Below are 20,770 nucleotides of genomic sequence, written 5' to 3'. Positions count from 1 at the left end.
TTTGAGTGACAAATCTTCACAGTGTACAAAAGGATTATTACACAGCAGTGGTGGTGCACACCTTTAATCCCAGCATCCAGGAAGCAGAGGCAAGCAGATCCCTGTGAGTTCAAAACCAGCCTTGTCTACATAGTGAGTTCCAGTACAGCCAGAGCTGTTACACAGGGAAATCCTATCTAGGAGTTGAAACAAAGAAATCTGAAAATAGCCCTTTTTCAAAGAAAGATGCTTAATCCAGTTGTCCTATCAACCCTTTATTATTTTATCACTCCTTGATTTAAAGACATATACTCATAAAAACTTGGAAGTCCTCCACTGGAGGAACTCTGACACCTCAGTTTACTTTAGGAATCATTTTAAGGTAGGTCTGACTCTCAATTGCTGATACTACACATCTCTTATGAGTTCAGTTCATATTCTTTCCTAATTTACTCAGAATACTAATCTGTAGGTAGGAAATGCCAATGCTACACTGAAACAAACATTGATTTATAGACAACTTCAACTTCGACCTCATGTTCAAGACAAGTTTCATTAGCCCCATCAACCCTTTGAGCTGTCTTGTGTATCATTTCTTCTTGTATGTATCAAAACTCATACTGAATGTGAATTTTGAGTTGCAAATGAGCATTTATTTTTTCACCTGTCTTCTCTGCCTATGTCTACCAGTTGAACAAAAACACAAGGGGACTGGACAGATGGCTCAATGGTTAAGAGCACTGGCTGTTCTTCCAGAGGTCCTGAATTTAATTTCCAGCAACCACATGGTGGCTCACAACCATCTATAATGAGATCTGGTGCCCTCTTCTGGCATACAGGCATACATGCAGACAGAACACTGTATATGTAATAATAAATAAATCATTAAAAAAAACACAAGTGCTATAAAAAATGTTTTTAAAACAGTATATATGTAAGTTTGTATTCTAACTTTATCTTTTTTTTTTTTTTTTGTCTTTTCAAGACAGTTTCTCTGTGAAATAACAGTCCTGGCTATCCTAGAACTCACTCTGTAGACCAGGCTGGCCTCAAACTCACAGAGATCCTCCTGCCTCTGCTTCCCAAGTGCTGGGATTAAAGGCATGTGCCACCACTGTCTGGCAATGACTTTATCATATTTATTTTATAAATATGTTTCTTATAAGTCATATTCCATAAAATTAGCTGGGTTTGGTGGCAAATCTTTTAATCCCAGCACTTGGGAGGCAGAGACAGGCATTGAGACCAGCCAGCTGGGTCTAAATAGTGAGATCCAGGAGAGCCAGGGCTGCATAATTAGAGAGACCCTGACTCAGACAAATAAAAACATAATGTACTGTTACAGATCTCAAAATTGTAGCTCAGTGATGGGTGATGCTTTGTCATTCTGAGAGTTTTTATAGTCTTCCACATAGTTAAAGTCTCTTTGACCTAATTTCTTCCTGTTTCAAGCACAAAGAGAGGCTTACTACAAAATTCCTTATCTGACTGGCTGGATCCAGGGGCACAACAATTGCCTTCTGTCTTAATTGAAAATTCACCAACCAGAAAAGATGAAATACATGGAAGAAACATTGACATCTGTCTTCACACACAACTTTTGACACACATCATGTTCTTTGTCTTGGTCTCATGGAGAATCACTTATAAACCCATTTTCTATTGTACTGGCTGAATACATTTTGTCCTAGGGTAGTATATGTTGTTAAGGAGGTTAAGTTCCCCCAATAATATTTCACTATTTGCTGACATTCCTTATTACCTCTCTTCCCTATTTAAAGAAAAAAAGGACTAAAAGATGTGTGATTTTCTTAGTAATGTTGGACTAGTGATCAATGACACTCCTGTGATATACTTCTGGCCCCAAGTTGTGACTTTTTCTTCTTTGGAACATTAATAAAAAATATGTGCATTTTTCCTGCCTAGTCTATTTATTTTTTCTTAGTTCATTCCCTCAAACCTTCAGAGAAAGGAAGGGAAATTTTCTTGTGTTCCTACAATGAAGATTTAGTTGAAACAAGTCTATGTCCTGCCAGCTCCTGAATAATGAGGTGGAGACTTATTAATTATGAAAGCTTGGCCAATACCTTAGGCTTTTTACTAACTAGCTCTTATAACTTAAAATAACCCGTTTATATTAATCTACATTCTGCCACTGGGTTGTGGCTGTTACCTCTCTTTCTGCACACCCTGCTTGCTCTGCGTCTCCTGGTGTGTCTGCCTTTCTTCTTCCCAGAGTTTTCTCTATCCCCAGAAGTCTTGACTAACAACTTCTTGCTGTTGGTCATTTGGCTCTTTATTAGACCAATCAGAAGGCACTTTGGCAAAGACACACCTTCACAGTGTAACCAAATTATCTACAACATTTCTCCATTTTTGTCTAAATAAAAAAGTGTTTAACTCTAATGCTGTGGAATAATGTATTTGTACACTGAAGATGTGTCACTCTGGTTTAATAAGCTGAATAGCCAATAGCAGGGCAGGATTTTCAAGATAGAAAGGATGCTAAGAAGGAGAAGACAGATGCCAGGAGATACAGAGCAAGCAGGGTGGGCAATATGGAGGAGAGGTAAAAGCCATGAGTCATGTGGCAACCAACACCTATATGAATAGAAATGGGTTAATTTAAGTTATAAGAGCTAGTTGGACAAGCCTAAGCTATAAGCCAAGAAAAATGCATTTACACTGTACCACAGTAAAACTATATATATAAACAATTATCAGGTAAAAATTACATTCACAATATCTAGTCCATTTGCATTTGTGTTGGTAATTTTGGAGAAAATACTCTATTGTCTTTCCTGTCTTGATGCCACATGTGAAGGAAGCAGCATGGGCAGTATGGAGAGAGGAGGTAGTGAGCCATGTGGCAGAACATGCATTAAAATAAATGGGTTGATGTATCTGAGCTAGTGGGACAAGCCTGAGCTAAGGCCTGCTGTGGATTATGCTCATTGTTAATAAAACACTGATTGGCCGGGCGGTGGTGGCGCACGCCTTTAATCCCAGCACTCGGGAGGCAGAGGCAGGCGGATCTCTGTGAGTTCGAGGCCAGCCTGGGCTACCAAGTGAGTTCCAGGAAAGGCACAAAGCTACACTGAGAAACCCTGTCTCGAAAAACCAAAAAAAATAAAAATAAAAAAAAAAAAAATAAAACACTGATTGGCTAATAGCCAGGCAAATAGTATAGGTGGGGTGATCAGACTGAGGATGCTGGGGTAAAGAAGGGTGGGATGAGGGAGATGCCAGCCAGCCACTGGGGGAACAAAATGTACTAGAGGACAGGTAAAGCCACAAGCGTCATGGCAAGCATAGATTAATAGAAATGGGTCAACTTAAATATAAGAGCTTCTTAGTAATAAGCCTGAGCTATTGTCCAAGCATTTACAATTTATATAATAAGCCTCTGTGTGGTAATTTGGAAGCAGGCTCCCAAGACATGAAATCACTGCCTACATATGGCTTTCCAATGTGGCACATGTACATCCACATAAATCCTGAGAAAGTAAAAAAAAAAAAAAAAAAAAGTGGGGGGTCGAGATGCATCTCTGGACAACTGCCCGAGAGATGGAGCCTGACAGCAACTGCCGTGAGCATGTGGGTATCAGAAGTCTCACAGGGGCTGAAGTACAGAGAGGAGTTTCTCAGCAGCTGCCTTTAGACTTGAGCTGCAAGTGCTAGGTCACTCATGACAGATTTGGGGTTTTGCACATGCAGACAGAAAAGGTTACAGATACACAGAAAGGACAGATTCAGATGGAAAAAAAAACTAAATGGATTACAGTGTATTTAAAAATATACATAGGCTTGGAAGAGAAAAAGGATATACAAACTGGCTTAAGAATAAAATAATAAAGTCCTCTAAAAAGAAATAGAGTAAAAAAAATATAATAAGGCACGCAAAGATGGAAAATACAGTCTAGATTCTGTATGTTATGATGTCTTTAAAATTTTTGGTTGCTAAGAGACCTTGGATTATGGAAAATGCTAGATTAAACCGACATATATTTACAAAATATCTTTTTTTTTAAAGATTTATTTATTTATTTATTCTGTTTGCATGTATCCCTGCAGGCCAGAAAAGGGAGCCAGATCTCATTACAGATGGTTGTGAGCCACCATGTGGTTGCTGGGAATTGAACTCAGGACCTCTGAAAGAACAGCCAGTGTACTTAACCTCTGAGCCATCTCTCCAGCCCCTTACAAAATATCTTAACTTCAAAATTTAAGTCCAAGGTATGTTGGGGGAGAAGTTATGCTTTTGTTTCCACAGGAAATGAGAGGCGATGGATTCATTCCAGTTTAAGAAAAATTAGGTTTGATCGAGGAAGACCTCCCTGAAAAATCTCCAATTGGAGCAGATGGTCCAGACGATCCAACATCCTGGAGCACCTCTGCTAAAGTTTCCTCTGAGTTCTGCATCCAGAACAGCTTCAAGGCTGCCGGCTGAGATGATCCTGCCTCACAGAATACTCCAGTCAGGACTTGACCATAATCCTAAATTTTCTCAGGGTCCTCCAAAGATAACAGGATCCCCAAAACATCAGGAAGTAGTCCAGAGAATAATGCCCACATCCCCCAAAATAAATTAGGAATATGTGTCATTGTTTAGGGGGTTTGGGAACAAGTTGTTAGATTTAGAGATCTCATTCTAAAAAGAAAAACGGGGGGGGGCATAGAAATAGGATAAAAGGGTAGATTATTGAATCTACTTTTAAACAAATAAACAAAAAAAACCCCAACTACTAGTCTTAAATATTTTACCTTGATGGATTTATATAGTGTGATACAAATTTGAGGTTATTTTTGTTATACTGGATATATGTTTCTACTCTGGCTTAAGATATTTTTGTATATTGATATAACTTTAAGGTTATCTTTGTTAGAACCTACTGTACCTATGTTTCTACTCTTGTTTAAGGTATTGCACCTATACAGCTTATTTAACAATATAATGTAAATTTCTAGTCCTTGAAAGTTATTTTTTTTTTTTAGAATTTAATTATTACATACACAGTTCTGCCTGCACGTATGTTTGCACACCAGAAGAGAGCTCCAGGTCTCATTATAGATGGTTGAGAGCAACCAGTGCTCTTAACCTCTGAACCATCTCTCCAGTCCCTTGGAAGTTATTATGACAAACTATTTAGGGTAATAAAGAAATACAGGTTAGTAGTTAGTCACTTATTACAATCAAACTGGTAGTCATGTTAGATGTGTTTTCAAGGTCAAACAAACATATTTTAGATAGACAAATGGTCTTCAAATACTTCAAAGACCTACAGAATATGGCATTTAAAATGTTTTAATAACCTAAGGCTTTTCATGACAATTGAGACACATCTGCTCCTGACAGCACCCATTTACTTCAAAGAAACGTAATGGGTATTGAAGAAAGCTCCATATGAAGCTTTATGGCAAAAGCTAGCCATGTGGGCAAAGAAACTGCCCTTGCCTCAATTGCTGACAGTTACTGTCCAAACTGGACCAGCAGGATGCAAGAAAGATGGCTGCCAAACTTTGCCAAGACAAGGAAGGACAGTCCTTCAAAATTCCCTACTTCATAGGAAAGTCGGTCAGATGTGCTAGGCCTGTAGGCCAAAGTGGGATGCCCCAACATTACAGAGAAACTTTGGGTGACTGTCCAGGCAGGAAGATGTCCCTGTTATTAGGTAACATTTCACCCTTCTCAGGTCTCTGATGGAGGTGAAGACTAGCTATAGTTATGGTTTCCCTTATTACCAGACTCAGAAAAGAAACTCATAAAAGAGGGGTAAAGTGTATAAGATTGAGAGACATAAAAAGATAGTTTTGGGTTGGTATTACAAGTTAGGATGGAAAGTGAATTTGGTACAACACTTTGAATTCCAAAATAGTATAGGTAATGTATTTTCTCTGAATTTGTCAAATGCGAATGCACTGGACATAGATAATGTAATTCTTACCTCTATATATTTATATATAATTATTGTATGTATTGTATATGTCTTTACTATTTTAATTAAAAATCTTCTTTTCTTTTTTTAAGACCAGAAGGAGGAAATGTTGTGTGATTTTTTTTTTTTTTATCATGTTCTGACAAATAAAGCTTGCTTAGGCCAGGGTGTGGTGGCACACACCTTTACTCCCAGCACTCTGGAGGCAGAGCCAGGCAGATCTCTGAGTTTGAGGCCAGTCTGGGCTACAGAGTGAGTTTCAGGACAGGCTCCAAAACTACACAGAGAAACCCTGTCTCAAAAAAACAAAACAAGCTGGGCGGTGGTGGCGCACGCCTTTAATCCCAGCACTCGGGAGGCAGAGCCAGGCGGATCTCTGTGAGTTCGAGGCCAGCCTGGGCTACCAAGTGAGTTCCAGGACAGGCGCAAAGCTACACAGAGAAACCCTGTCTCGAAAAACCAAAAAAAAAAAAAAAAAAAAAACAAAGAAAAGAAAAGCTTGCTTGGAGCCAGAGGCTAGAGTTAGCCACTAGCTGACCAAAATTAACGACAGAGGTTTTGGAAGACTGAGGACAGACAGGAGAGGGAGTAATAAGGCAGGGTGGAAAGGGATCTGACTCTGTTTGGAGGAAGGAACAGAGCAGGTAGGAATGACTGGTGGTGTCTCGCTTTTCTGATCTTTTATGCTCTTACCCCACTATCTGACTCCTGAATTTTCATTAAGTATAATTAGAGTAATGCTTTATCTGGTGCCCCAAATGAAACACGAACCCATGACCTTGAGATTACAAGTCTCATGTTCTACCAACTACATATATGTGTATGTGATATTTATATCTGTGTGCATGATGTGTCTATATATATATGTATATCTACATATATGTGATACTTTTAGCTGTGTACATGATATCTGTGATGTGTATGTATTTATGTTTGTGTATGGTGTGTGTGATATGTGCACCTGTGTTAATATGTGTATATATGTGTGTGTGATATGTGTATATATGTGTGATGATGTATGTGTGATATGTGTGTCGTATATATGATGTGTGTGATATGTGTGTGTGTGTGTGTGTGTGTGTGTGTGTGTGTGTGTGTGTGTAATGTGAATACAGGCATGCACATGCCGTGGTGAATGTATGGAGGTTTACAATGGCGTCCTCACCTTCTGCCTTATTTGAGACATGATTTCTTTTTTTGTCATTCACCACTGCAAACAGGATTGCTGGCCTTTGAGCATCTGAAGATTCTCCTGTCTGTGCCTCTCATCTCCCCTTTGCCACACTGAGCTCAGGATTCACACTACCACATCTGGCTTTGGGTGTGTTCTGAAGGTTCAAACTCAAGAGTTCATACTTGGGCAGTAACCTCCTTACCCTCAGAGCCATGTAAAGATGTGCTACATTTATTTATGCTGCAGAATATTACTTTAACTGTGTAAAGGTGTGTTGCATTTGTTTCACCTTGCCTGCCTAAGGCACCTGATTGGTAATAAAAAGCTGAACGGCCAATAGCTAGGCAGGAGAATAGGTGGGGCTGGCCGGCAGACAGAATAAATAGGAGGAGGAATCTAGGCTTGAGAGGAGATGGAGGAGAAAATGAGGAAGACAGAAAGGGAGACAACCGCGTCCTGCCAGGCAACCACTAGCCAGCAAACAGAGTAGGACATACAGGGAACTGGAGAGATGGTTCAGTGGTGAAGAGCAGGGATGCTCTTCCAGAGGACCCGGGTTCAATTCCCAGCATCCACATGGCAGTTTACAACTCTCTGTAATTCCAGTTCCAAGGGCCCTGACACCCACGGCAAAACACCAATGCACATGAAATAAAATTAATTAATTAAAAAAAAGAGTAGGACATACAGAAAGAAAGGTAAAAAGCCCGTAGGGGAAAGGCTGAACATTCAAAACTAATAATCAGTCTCTGTGTCATGATTTGGGAACTGGTTGGTGGTATATACCAGGCTATACTTAGGATTGAATACCAGGTCTGTCATTGAGTTGATGTGTGGTGTGTGAGGGTCACTGAACCTACCGTACTTCTGTTTCTTTTCTTTTTTTTCTTTTCTTTTCTTCTTCCTCTTCCTCTTCTTTTTCTCCTCCTCCTCCTCCTCCTCCTTCTCCTCCTCCTCCTCCTCTTCTTCTTTTTCTTAGTTATGGTTGTTTGGTTGGTTGGTTAGTTGGTTGGTTTCTGCATTTTGGTTTGTTTTTAATAGGAAAGGGTATTTTTATTATTTTCTTGTATAACATCTTAAGGAATATACTATTTGCATTTTCTCAGCTGGAAAATAAGACACAAAGCAAAATTTCCTTGATGCTTGAAAAATCAAGAGCAGTCACCGGTCTTTGGGAGGATTCAGTTTCTTTTTTTTTTTTTTTTTTTTTTTTTTTTATTTTTTTTAGGATTCAGTTTCTTATGACCCTGTGATACTGTCCTTGAGGGTGCCGGCGGTGCTTTGTGGTGAAGAACACCTTGCTGAGCTGCTCTGTCATAGGTCCTTGCTCAAGTTGTTTGCTTTTTTCTTCTAATTTGGTTTTCAGCATTTGTTCGTATGTTTCTTCATTACTAGGCAAAGTATCTGGTTGAGGGATAGGTTTGGTGTGTTCGTAGGGGGTGTCCACAGAAGGATGGCAGCAACTGTTGTCCTGCCATCAGATGTCAAAGCAAGCTCTACCCTGCAGTTGTAGTCCTCTGGAAGAGAAGAATATGTAGATTTATGACAAAAACTAGATAAAACTCCATTTTGGATTGGAAACAAATATTTCTAGATAGTTCTGTTTGATGTCACCAATTTTACTGCTGTTGCCATGATCCTTATCAGGTGATTTGAAAAAATATATTGTGGGCGGTGTTAGTGGCGGCTGCAGCAAAGCGTTTGGCACGATGTCTCACACCATTTTGTTGGTACAGCCTACCAAGAGACCAGAAGGCAGGACTTACGCTGACTATGAGTCTGTGAATGAGTGGAAGGTGTTTGTGAAATGTATGAGGAACATCTGAAGAGAATGAATCCCAACAGCCCCTCCGTCACCTACGATATCAGTTGTTTGACTTTATGGATGATCTGGCAGATCTCAGCTGTCTTGTTTACCAAGCTGATACACAGTCGTACCAGCCTCATAACAAAGACTGGATCAAAGAGAAGATCTTCGTCGACAGGCCCAAGTAGTTGAGTTGGAAGCATTGGGGGCTGAGGGTGGGCTTGGAACAGGTGCATACAGTGTGCTGTAGTGAACATTTTGTATGATAGTAATCCTGTTTCCATTTTGTTACTAGAGCCAAGATTGAATGTATGACATGATAGTGAACGATCTCTTCATTCTAAAAAACACCATTGCCCCTTTGCTCCTTCCCTTTCTTTTTTTACTTAAATGTTTTAATGATAATTCAGAGAGAAAGTGTTCTTTGCCAGTTAAGGTTGGTTCCAGTCCTTGAAACTGTTTGTATCTGCTTTACAGCAGTGAGTGCACTAAACCCTTTGTGGGGGGTAGGGATGGTGATGAGCTTAGTTATGTCCTCTGGGAAAGTCTTAGTGAAAAATAAAAAATGTTCTGTTAAAAAAAGAAAGAAAGAAAGAAAGAAAGAAAGAAAGAAAGAAAGAAAGAAAGAAAGAAAGAAAGAAAGAAAGAAAAGAAAAAGATATTGTGAGGAGAAATCGCTTCTAAAATTTGTTTCTAGGCACACAGATTTTCGTTCCGAGGGCCAGCCATCTCGCTTCAGGCAGGTTTTGTTTTTTCCAGACAGGGTTTCTTGTGTAGCTCTGGCTGTCCTGGAACTCGCTCTGTAGACCAAGCTGACCTCAAACTCACAGCGATCTGCCTGCCTCTGCCTCCCGAGTGCTGGGATTAAAGGCGTGGGTCACTACAGCCCAGACTCTTTCTTTATATGTAATTGAAGATAATAAAAGTACCTAAAAAGAGCTGTTGTTAGTATTCAAGGAGCTAATATACATAAAATATTTAGGACCATACCTAGCACATAATTATTGTCCTGTGAACTTTAGTTACTGTTTTCTTATTACATGATTATGAATTGAATAGTTTATAGCAATGATAAAGACCACACTGTAATTTACAATAATTCTTATTGATGTCCCCAGGATAATTAAAAGAAATTACAAACTGGCTACTTGTGTATACTGATATTCTACATCTCTATAGTATAAAGAGCATTTCTCTAAGCATCTTAAAGACTCTTCCAGTGCAATAGGGTCCAGATCAATGCCTTAAAGTTTCCAAAGACATGTTTCTGGTTTTATTTAAAATTTTATTTTCCCCCATCCAATGTTTCTTTCCCTGATTAAATTGTCACATCTCCTTCTGTCGTACAAACTTGCCTTCCCTGTGATGCCTGACAATGGACCTAGCAGAAACTCTCAGGAGCTTCCCCATCCACCAGTGGCACTCTTCAGCCGAACAGTAGTCTTCCATCAGTGCATTTTTTAGGACTGAGTCTTTTTAATTAGACCTGCTCTGCCACTTTGCTTAGTTGTGTTAGGATCATTTCCGTGAGGACAGGGACTCTGAGTCCCTTGCGCACTGCCGTATCTCCATCACCTAGAGTAGAGTAGACATTCCATAAACAGTTACTTATAAATGAATTCTTCCCCTGAAAATAGGTGAACCTGAGGCCTCCTTGTAATCTTTTAGAATTTAGTTTCTAATAAATATTCTATAAAAATTACTTAAAACAAGAATAAACTAGCCAGGTGGTAGTGGTGGTTGTGGTGGTGGTGCATGCCTTTAATCCCATCACTTGGAAGGTAGAGGCAGGCATAGATCTCTGTGAATTTGTGGCTGCCTGGTCTACAGAGTGAGTTCCAGGACAGCCAATGTTACACAGTGAAACCCTATCTGGAAAACAAAACAACCCCCCCCCCAAATCATCTAAATTTATGTATAAGAGACCATCTGAAAAAAACTAAATTTGATAGTCCACTTCCTGTTTTACCCTGTTTTGCACCCTGAAGCAATGAAGATCTTTGTCCTGCTGAGAGGGCTCTTTGTACTTTCTGTACTGATTAATGGTCTTGATTATTTGTCACAGACTGATCTGAGTTCTGGCCCCAGGTCAGAACATCTTACGTGGATGAGGTACTACCCAAGGTTTATTAATTATATCCAGGGACAGGCTTTTGCTATAAAGAAAATTCTGCCTGACTTCTTTGAGTGTGGCTTTAGGAAATATTTTTTTTTCAGAATTGGGACATGCTCATTGAAAGTTTAATCTCATATGGATCAGGGTTTTTTTTAATCATTATTTTTGTGTTGGATGTTTGTGCATGACACAGCATCGTTTGTGAAACTTTTTTTTTTTTTTTTGGTTTTTCGAGACAGGGTTTGCCTGTGTAGCTTTGCACCTTTCCTGGAGCTCACTTGGTAGCCCAGGCTGGCCTCGAACTCACAGAGATCCGCCTGGCTCTGCCTCCCAAGTGCTGGGATTAAAGGCGTGTACCACCAATGCCCGGCTTCGTTTGTGAAACTTTATGGAGTCAGTCCTGCTGTGAAATAATCCTTCTGTACACTGTGAAAATGTGTTGCTCTCATTGTCAATAAAAAGCTGATTGGCCGATAGCTAGGCAGGATTTTTGGGACAGAAAGAATGCTGGAAAGAAGGGTAGAGTCTGAGGAGTCATGAGAGATGTAGAGAGAAGCAAGATGTATGTGCTATGTTGAAAGAATGTACCACCACATGGCAGAGGGTAGATAAGAAATATGGGTTAATTTAAAATGTTAAGAATTAGCTAGTAACAGGCCTGAGATATTGGCCAAGCATTTATAATTGATAGTAAGTCTCTGTGTTGGTTATTTGGGAATTGGCAGGTGGGAAAAAAAGTCTGCCTAAACAGTCCCTTGTTTTTATGTGGGTTCTGAGGGTCCAACTCAGGCTTGGGTGGCAAGTACTTTTGCCCTCTGAGTCATCTCAGCAGGTTTGAATCAGTGACCTTTAAATATTAGTGACTATGCATCTGCTGGCAATTCCTCCAGACTCCACCCTCCTCCTTCCCAGCAGCTTCCTAGTCTGACTCTCCTGCCCAATCTCTTTCTGCCCAGCTATAGACAGTGTAGGTGGAGTTTTCCTGTTCTGGCCACCTGCTCCCAAATAACGGACTTAATATTAATTACAAATGCTTGGCCAATAACTCAGGTTTGTTACAAACTAGCTCTTACAACTTAACCCGTTTCTATTATATATGCTGCCCCAAGGCTCGTGACTTTTACCTCTATCCCAGTTTCTTTCTTTCTTTTTTTTTTTTGGTTTTTTTCAAGACAGGGTTTTTCTGTGTAGCTTTGCACCTTTCCTGGAACTTGCTTTGGAGACCAGGCTGGCCTTGAACTTAGAGAGATCCGCCTGGCTCTGCCTCCTGAGTGCTGGGATTAAAGGCGTGTGCCACCACCGCCCGGCTCTATCCCAGTTTCTATGTCTGACTCATTCTCTGACAGGCTTGTGACTCCTGACTCTGCCCTTCTTCATCCTATGATTCTCAGTTTGGCTTTCTGGCCTAACTTTATCCTGTTCAGCTCTTGGCCATTCAGCTTGTTTTACTAAGCCAATCATAGTGATATATATTCACACAGTATACAGGATTATTCCACAGCAGACCAGTCAGTTCTTTATTAACCAATGAGAGTAATACATATTCACAGTGTACAGAGACTGAAAACATGCTATGAAACAACACAGAAGAGAGTGTTGTAGAATATTATATTAAGGTGTGTTAGATTTGTTTATGCTCTGGAACATTTATTTAATGATGCAAAGATGTGTTGCATTCCTTTATGTTGCATTGGTTTAACTTTGTTTAGCTGTGTTTCTTTGCCTGTCTAAAACACCTGATGGTCTAATAAAGAGCTGAACAGCCAATAGCAAGGCAGATGGGGATGGGGTGGGGGCTGGCAGGCAGAGAGAATAAATAGAAGGAGAAATCTGGGAGAAAGAAAGAGCAAGAGAACAAGGAGAGGAGGACGCTAGGGGTCAGCCACCCAGCCAGCCACAGTGTAGGAGTGAAAGTAAGAATGCAGAAGTAGGAAAAGGAAAAAGCCCAGAGGCAAAGGCTAGATGGGATAATTTAAAGTTTAAGAAAAGCTGGCAAGAAATAAGCCAAGCTAAGGCCAGACATTTATAATTAAGAATAAGCGGACTGGAGAGATGGCTCAGCGGTTAAGAGTGCTGACTCTTCTTCCAGAGGGCCTGAGTTCAATTCCCAGCACCTACATGGCAGCTCACACCTGTCTATAACTCCAGTTTCAGGGGATCCCCACACCCATGGCAAAAACACAAATACACATAAATATATATATATAAAAGAATAAGCCTCTGTGTGTGTATTTATTTGGGAGCTGGGTGGTGTGCTCCCCCAAATGAGCAAAGAATAAAGAGCAAAACAAAGAAGAGAGAACAAGAACATGCTATGGCCCAGGCAAAGTAGTGAATGCCTTTAATCCCAGCATTCAGAAGGCAGGGCAGGTGGATCCTGAGTTCAAGGCCAGCCTGGTCTACATAGAGAATTCTCAGGGAGCAAGGGCTACATAGACCTTGTCTCAATAAAAAGAAAACACTCTACCAAGCCACACAGGGAAAGCATCTGGGAAGGGAAAACCCAACGTCTTTTTTGTAGCCTAGGTTGGGATGACAAAAAATCACACACCATCAGGTATGGTTTATGTGGTAATGGGGATCCAACCTAGGCTTTGTGCAGGCTAGGGAAGCATTCTAACACTGCACTACGTTCTCAGCCGTTAAAAATACATCTGTGTGTTTGTTTTTTAATTTAGAGGGCTGAAGAGTTGGCTCAGTAGGTAAGAACCCTTGCTACTCTTGCAGAGGACAGGCGTTTAGTTCTCAGCACTCACATGGAATTAATGTCTGTTACTGTAATGTCATTTCCAGGGGATGTGTTGCCCTTTTGTGGCTTCCACTGTACTGCATGTACATGGTACCTTACATACATGCAAGGGAAACACTCACATAAAATACAAACAAATAGGCCAGCTGTAGCAGCACACACCTTTAATCCCAGCACTTGCGAGGCAGAGGCAGGCAGATCTCTATGAGTTTAAGGCCAGCTTGGTGTACAGAGTGAGTTCCAGGATGGCCGGGTCTGTTACACAGAGAAAACCCATCTTGAGAAAAAATAAATAAATTTTAGTTGAAGGGGCACACCTGCCCCTTCAGCACATGTATGTAGGTCAGAAGAGAACTTCGTGGAGTTGGTTCTCTCCTTCCGTCTTTATGTGGGTTTCAGGATGGAACTCAAGTTGCCAGGGTTGTGCTACAAGCACCTTTACACACTTGAGCCGTTTTCACAGTTCTTGTACTTGTTTTCTTTGAGACAGGCTCTAACTGCCTCTGTGAACTCAAACTCACCGAGATGCTCCCAAATGTTGGTATCAAAGGTGTGCACCACCACAGGCTGTGCACCACATGTGGGCTTTTGTTTTGGTTTGTCTTTGTTTTAGATTGAGTTACAGCAATCTACCTGTCTTGCCCATTTCCCCTACCCTACCTGTGGGATAACAAGTGTGGGCCACTATGCCCTACTGAGATTTCTTAGCATCAAATGAATTTAGAAACTAACCAGTGCACACTTGGGAGACAGGCAGGCAAATCTCTGTGAGTTGGAGGCCAGCCTGGTCTACATAGTGAGAACCTGTCTCAAAAACAACTACAAAACGTTACCAGAAGACTTGTCTTAGGCTGAGTATAGGCATTCAGTGACTGTCCTCTTGCCATTTGGGAGAATTCATCCAGGATTGAATTATGTCTATATGCTTAGTTCATAGCACACAAAATATATTCAGTAACTCTTTGCAAAATGTTTTATCTTTCAGGGTTTTTGTTGTTGTTGTTGTTTGTTTGTTTGTTTTTTCCATAAGCAAGAGGAGCTCCAGACCATCCTGTGTGAGTCTGAGGCCAGCCTGGGATACATGATACACCGCCCCCTTTAAAAACAAACAAGCACCTGTCCTTCCTAATTCAGTTGTGTTAATTCTTCAGGGCATGCATAAACCCAGGAAGTGACTCTGAAACACAAACACGTAAATTGTGCATTTTAGGAGACAGTCCTTTGAAGAGTGTCTAGAAAAACCTGATATTCTAACAACTTTCCGGGTTTGGGAAGGTCTTGGGTTTTCCCAAGATCGTTTCTGAGCATGAGCGGAAGTCACTCGTTGAGCAGTCTCCGGCAGTTTAATGATAGGTGCCATATTCTGGACAGAGTAACACACCTTTATTCTGTTTTTCCGGACGTTCACGCCAGTGAGTCAATTTTATTTCCTTACCAAAAAAAATAAATAAAGCGTGCATTCAGAGACGGATTTAAAGCAACACAACGCTTCATCTTCCCATAGTAAAGATGGCCAAGCCCTGAGTAAGTAACAAGGAACTCCACTTCCGCATTTTTCTTGTGCCCTGGTCCAAGATGGCGGATGAGGCCACCCGGCGGGTCGTGTCTGAGATCCCGGTGCTGAAGACTAACGCCGGACCCCGAGATCGAGAATTGTGGGTGCAGCGACTAAAAGAGGAATATCAGTCCCTTATCCGGGTCAGTTTTACTCCTGTGGTTGACCTCGTAGCAAAGGGGTGGCGGGTAATAAGGTGTCCTCAGGAATTGGCGCCGTGTGGAAGCTGCTTCCGGTTTTTAAGTTTATAAATTCTTATAAATATGACTATTTGGGGGCTGGGGGATTACGGGTGGACGGAGGGAGGATGCAGAGGAGATTCTGGTTAGAAGCACAGTAGGGCTGGACTTTGAAGGAAAAAAACAGCAGTATTCCTGGAAGGTGACGTGTCTCTCCCGCCCCAGGTGTTTGCTCTGCTGAATGTCGGAGTAGGGGGTCAAAAGCAATTCTTAGAGCCCAAAGTCTCTGCCCATCACTGACCTTCTTTCATCCTTCGTGATGAAATGAATGGAATGATTGAAAGGAATGAATGTCAGAACTGAAAACTTAAGGTGTTAGATGTAGAGAGTTAGAGATTGGTGCTTCTAGTTATAAATTAGCTACCTTTTCAGCTGATCTTTCTCTTGTAGGAAGAGAAAGATTACACTCTTTATGATGGTTTCCAGCAGATCTCCTGCCTTATATATTGCTTCACTGAGAAATTGGTTGAGTGCTTACTTAGCATGCAAGAAGTCCTGGCTTCTACCCCTAGCACCTCATAAACTGATGTGGCTCATGCATTCTCAGCACTCAGGACATGGAGGCAGAAGGATTGGAAATTCAGGTCATTCTGAATTCAAAGGCAGTCTGGACTACATGAGATTCTGCCTCAAACACAACAACAATAAAACATATTATTGTGTTCCTAGTACCTAGGAAGGGTACATATATAAAGCCAAATAAGAAGGGTCCTTCTGAGGTTGACAGAAACGGTATTGTACTGTGTTTAAGTGGAGAGACAGAATCGTAACTAGGATATTTTGAGAGTATGAGGAGAGATGTATAATTCAACTTTAAGTTAAGGCTTCTTAGAAGTGGTAAAACTTGAATTGAAACTTAAAGTATAAACACAGGGACCAGAGAGAGATGGCTCAGTTTATAAACTGTAGCATGTGCTACTAAGCCTGACAACCTGAGTTGATCCCTAGAGCCCACATAGCAGAAGGAGAGAACTGACTCCTTTGGGTGTCCTCTGATTACCACATGCACACCTTGGCATGGGTACACACACACACACACACACACACACACACACACACACACACACTATATATATATATATAAATATAATATATATATATATTATATATATATATATTAGCATATAAAACATAAGGGTAGGAAAAAAGATACTCAAGACGTAAGGACAGGGGCTGGAGATATGGCTCACTTACTGCCCTTGCAGAGGAACTGGTTTGGTTCCCAGCACTTACATGGTGGCTCACAATCATCCATAATTCCAGTTTTAGGGGATCTGGTGCCATCTTCTAGTCTCTTCAGGCACCAGGTTTACATGTGGTGTACATACAGGCAGAAAAAAAAAATCATTCACACACATAAATATTTTTGGAAGTTTTTTTTTTTCTCTTGTAAAACCATATAAGGACAGCCTGAGCAAAGGAATGCAAGCTAGAAACAGCATGGGATAAGAACTTGTAATTGCAGCAGATGAGATGCTAAGGCAGAAAGACCATAGGTTTGAGGCCAGCCTGGACAGTTCCAAAGCCTTCTTGGGTTACAGAGTGAGTTCAAGGCCAGCCTGAGCAATTTAGTGAGACTCTATCAAGGAAAAAAAAAAAAAAAAAGAGTAAAAATTGGGCCAGGACTAAGGCTGGGTGTTATGGTGCATACCTATAAACCTAGTGCAGGGGAGGCAGAGGCAGGAGAGAATTTCAGTGAGTTTAGTGCCAGCCCTGGCCACAGAGAGACCCTGTAACAGACAAACAGCAGAAACTGAAATCAGCAGGACATCATGAAATACTATCAGGGAAAAGGAAGGGGAAGGGCAAGGATGAAGGCTGGTCTTTTGGTTTAGTGACTGAGTGAGACTGCCACCTGAAACTGAGAATGTGTGTAGTGGTTATCCCAGCACTTAGGGGGAGCAGGAGGATCAAAAAGTTCAAGATCATTCTTAGTCACATAAGGTAGGTTGAGGCTAGCCTGGACAGGAGTCCCTGAAGAGGAAGAGGGGCGGGACACAGTATGAAATCCAGATGGAAGTGCTAAGTTTCTGTTTTCTGTTAGATAAAGGTGTAAATTGAAGTCGGATGATAGTGGCGCCTGTCTTTAGTCCTAGCACTAGGGAGACAGAGGCAGGTAGATCTCTGTGAGTTCAAGGCCAGCCTGATCTACAGAACAAGTTCCAGGACAGCCAGGGTTACACAGAGAAACTCTGTCTTGAAAAACAAAACAACAACAAAAAAGGTATAAATTGAAACATTCTGTTGGATACTAGAATCAGAAATTCTGACAAAAGACTTGAACTAAAGATAAAGATTGGAGAGTCACTAACTTGTGGCTGCTAATGAAAACTACCACAAGATCCTCCAGGAATAATGTGTATGGCTAAGTGAGTTTGAGGCTGAGGACAGACACTATCAGAAGTGAGAAAATAACCCTGAGTCTCCAAATATTTTGTGCTTGCTGTATTGTAGGGAACTTAGACATTTTGTTCTCTGCTCTGGGAGAGCACTGAGCTTACTTGTGTAGCCTTTTCTTTCATTTTGCTTATGTCTGAAAAATTGTGAATAGTATACTAAAAAAGAAAATAAAAATAATCACACTTTTTTTTTCTCGAGACAGAGTTTCTCTGTGTAGCTTTGCGCCTTTCCTGGATCTCGCTTTGTAGACCAGGCTGGCCTCAAACTCACAAAGATCCTCCTGCCTCTGCCTCCCGAGTGCTGGGATTAAAGGTGCGCACTACCACCGCCCAGCTAATAATTGCACTTTTGAAGAGGGGCTAGCCTTGGCTCCAGCTCCCTTTTCTATTGCTTTTCTTTTCTTTTCTTTTTTTTTTTTTTTGTAGTCCTGGCTGTCCTGGAACTCGCTCTATATAGACCAGGCTGGCCTCGAACTCAGAGTTCCTCCTACCTCTGCCTCCCAAGTGCTGGCATCAAAGATGTGCACCACCACCACCTAGTTCCAGCTCCCTTTTCTAAGATTCCGTTTTCTGCTTTCAGTATGTGGAGAACAACAAGAATTCAGACAATGATTGGTTCCGACTGGAGTCTAACAAGGAAGGGACCCGGTAAGTAGGCCCTCTTAGGAGGTCTGGGTAGATTCCTCACCTAGCTGAAGCAATTTGGTATTCCGTAACTAACCCAAAGTTGCCATGCATCAGTTTAGGATTCCCTAATTCCTGACCTATGAGTCTTCCAGCTTGTCGTCCTAAATAAAGATGCCATTTGAGTATGATGGGAATGGGCTGACTGGACTGAGGTTTGGTCTTTGTTACAGGTGGTTTGGAAAATGCTGGTACATCCATGACTTACTCAAATATGAGTTTGACATCGAGTTTGAAGTGAGTGTGATAGAATGGGAAGTATGAAGGTTAGTAGAAAGGGATTGATTAGATGATTGTTATCAAGCTAAACTTTCTTGAAGGGACTAAATAGAACTTCTAAAATGGGAGGGGGAAAAAGCTGAGGTTCGAAGCAGACATGTAACAGTTACCAATCTCTATGTCTAGAATCCCAACATGTTCATGCTGCTTGGGGGACCTGCTGAAGAAGCAGTTCAACCAAGAAATATATATGTTCAGTTAGACAAGTTCATTTCTCTCTCGATTCTCTGTTTTATGAAGGCTTTGTAATTCCTCCAGATTCCTATCACGTATCCCACTACTGCTCCAGAAATTGCAGTCCCTGAGCTGGATGGAAAGACAGCAAAGATGTACAGGTAGGACTGAGGAGATGAGAAAGAGCAAAGAAAGCCTAAGGGAGGAGCTCAAGAGACAGGTTTCCCCAGAGGGTGCCGCTCCAGAGTCTAGAGGGAGTCTAGGTTTGCCTATGCTAAGTGCTTAGCTGACCTTTTTCTCAGTTCTGAGCACTAATCTTTTTTTTTTTTGGTTTTTCGAGACAGGGTTTCTCTGTGTAGCTTTGCGCCTTTCCTGGAACTCACTTGGTAGTCCAGGCTGGCCTCGAACTCACAGAGATCCGATCACTAATCTTCCTGTGTTCCCAAGAGGTTGCTATACATTATGGCTAGTTTTGTGTGTCAACACCTTCCTCTTGTCCTTTTCATAGGGGTGGCAAAATATGTCTGACTGATCATTTCAAACCTTTGTGGGCCAGGAATGTGCCCAAGTTTGGACTAGCTCATCTCATGGCACTAGGGGTAAGTTTGTTATTCTTGGTGTATGAGAGGAAGAGGGAGGGTTCATGGCCTAAGCAGTACCAGAAATGTAGCTGAGACTAAGGGAGTAACAGTGTTGTGCCTTGGGCATGTTCTCCTAGAGTCTCTGGGAAGAAGGTTCAGGTGGAACAAGAGGCATTGACTACGGTAGTAACCTCACAGATTTCCCTTGTGTTGCAGCTGGGTCCTTGGCTGGCAGTGGAAGTCCCTGATCTGATTCAGAAGGGTGTAATCCAGCACAAAGAAAAATGCAACCAATGAAGGATCAAGCCACTGAGGCAGGACAGAGGGATTTTTGATAGGCTGTATTCCTGTTTTCTTGTGAAACGTTCTTCTTACTCATGATTTTTTGATGGGTCACCTCTGGTTGTTACAAAGTAGCTGGAGTGGGGGGAAAAAACCCAAAAACCCAACAATAGGGTAAGGTCACAAAGTTTCTAAGTTAAGCTGTACAGGGAGGTGAAAGACTTGGGCCTTGAAATAGGCAATTTGTATCCCTTCTCCAAGTGGAACCCTGGAGGCATCTTGGAGGCATAGGCGTTAACTGACAGCTCATAGCTTTTTTTGGTTTCTGGAAACAACCTGTCAATAAAAGCTGCTTCCGATGTATGTAGCCTGTGGTTCTCACTGATGGCTGTTAACAAGGTGAACAAGCAAAATATGGAGGAACATGAACAACTATGCTAGGTTGGGAGGGGGACATGAACGTCCTCTCAACACCTAACAAATGGGAGAAAATCCATTTCTTTCCCTGTTGTTATTTGCTTTTGCCGTTTAGCAGTGAGCCATGCTTTCCTTACTGCCTGAGCCTGCAAAGGAGCTTGAAGAATGGGTTTTACAGGTTCAGCGTTCTGTGCCCACTAGGGATCTTACATCCCTAGATGGAGTGCTAAATGCTTCTCTATTGGTTTTCGGGTTGGACCTGGACCTGCACCTGCATGCAGCTTTCCACGATGCATCCCTCTTGTTTGGAAAGAATCTCTGTTGCAAGCCCTTCCGTTATTCGGTGTTTCGGCTCTTCATCCCTATGGACCACATGAGAGGATGAGGGGCCTTGCCCTC

At 41.5% G+C, this 20,770-nt stretch overlaps 1 protein-coding gene, 1 non-coding gene and 1 pseudogene across 4 annotated transcripts; 1 reads left to right on the top strand and 2 right to left on the bottom strand.

Moving 5' to 3' along the window:
- Positions 1 to 567: 567 nt before the first annotated feature.
- On the bottom strand, positions 568 to 690 carry LOC128110200 (small nucleolar RNA SNORA40). The gene has a single exon (XR_008218156.1). It is a non-coding gene; the product is annotated as a small nucleolar RNA SNORA40 (small nucleolar RNA).
- Positions 691 to 8,250: 7,560 nt separating this feature from the next.
- On the bottom strand, positions 8,251 to 8,724 carry LOC128109459 (28S ribosomal protein L42, mitochondrial-like; annotated as a pseudogene).
- Positions 8,725 to 15,068: 6,344 nt separating this feature from the next.
- Ufc1 (ubiquitin-fold modifier conjugating enzyme 1) lies at positions 15,069 to 20,317 on the top strand. 3 transcript variants are annotated; one of them, XM_052737603.1, is made up of 7 exons: positions 15,069 to 15,173; positions 15,266 to 15,459; positions 18,535 to 18,602; positions 18,812 to 18,875; positions 19,176 to 19,252; positions 19,600 to 19,690; positions 19,889 to 20,317. In XM_052737603.1, exons 2-7 carry the CDS (start codon positions 15,337 to 15,339, stop codon positions 19,967 to 19,969), a joined length of 504 nt encoding a protein of 167 aa, XP_052593563.1. In that variant the 5' UTR covers positions 15,069 to 15,173; positions 15,266 to 15,336; the 3' UTR covers positions 19,970 to 20,317. The 3 variants fall into 3 exon arrangements, with proteins under 3 accessions (XP_052593563.1, XP_052593562.1, XP_052593565.1); XM_052737602.1 differs by having other exon boundaries at positions 15,098 to 15,459; XM_052737605.1 differs by lacking the exons at positions 15,069 to 15,173; positions 15,266 to 15,459; positions 18,535 to 18,602 and having other exon boundaries at positions 18,812 to 18,904.
- Positions 20,318 to 20,770: the final 453 nt, after the last annotated feature.

The sequence above is a fragment of the Peromyscus californicus genome, unplaced genomic scaffold (genome assembly GCF_007827085.1).
Source record: "Peromyscus californicus insignis strain IS unplaced genomic scaffold, ASM782708v3 Scaffold_14__1_contigs__length_90479793_seg_2, whole genome shotgun sequence".
NCBI lineage: Eukaryota > Metazoa > Chordata > Mammalia > Rodentia > Cricetidae > Peromyscus > Peromyscus californicus.
Note: the sequence above shows the minus strand (reverse complement) of the source record. Positions and strands in the feature narration are given on the sequence as shown.

Excerpts from the sequence above, each read along its gene's own strand:
- Ufc1 (XM_052737603.1), top strand. The coding sequence starts at position 15,337 with ATGGCGGATGAGGCCACCCGGCGGGTCGTGTCTGAGATCCCGGTGCTG. Across the intron at positions 15,460-18,534 it reads AATATCAGTCCCTTATCCGG|TATGTGGAGAACAACAAGAA; the intron begins GTCAGTTTTACT and ends TTCTGCTTTCAG. Across the intron at positions 18,876-19,175 it reads AGTTTGACATCGAGTTTGAA|ATTCCTATCACGTATCCCAC; the intron begins GTGAGTGTGATA and ends TAATTCCTCCAG.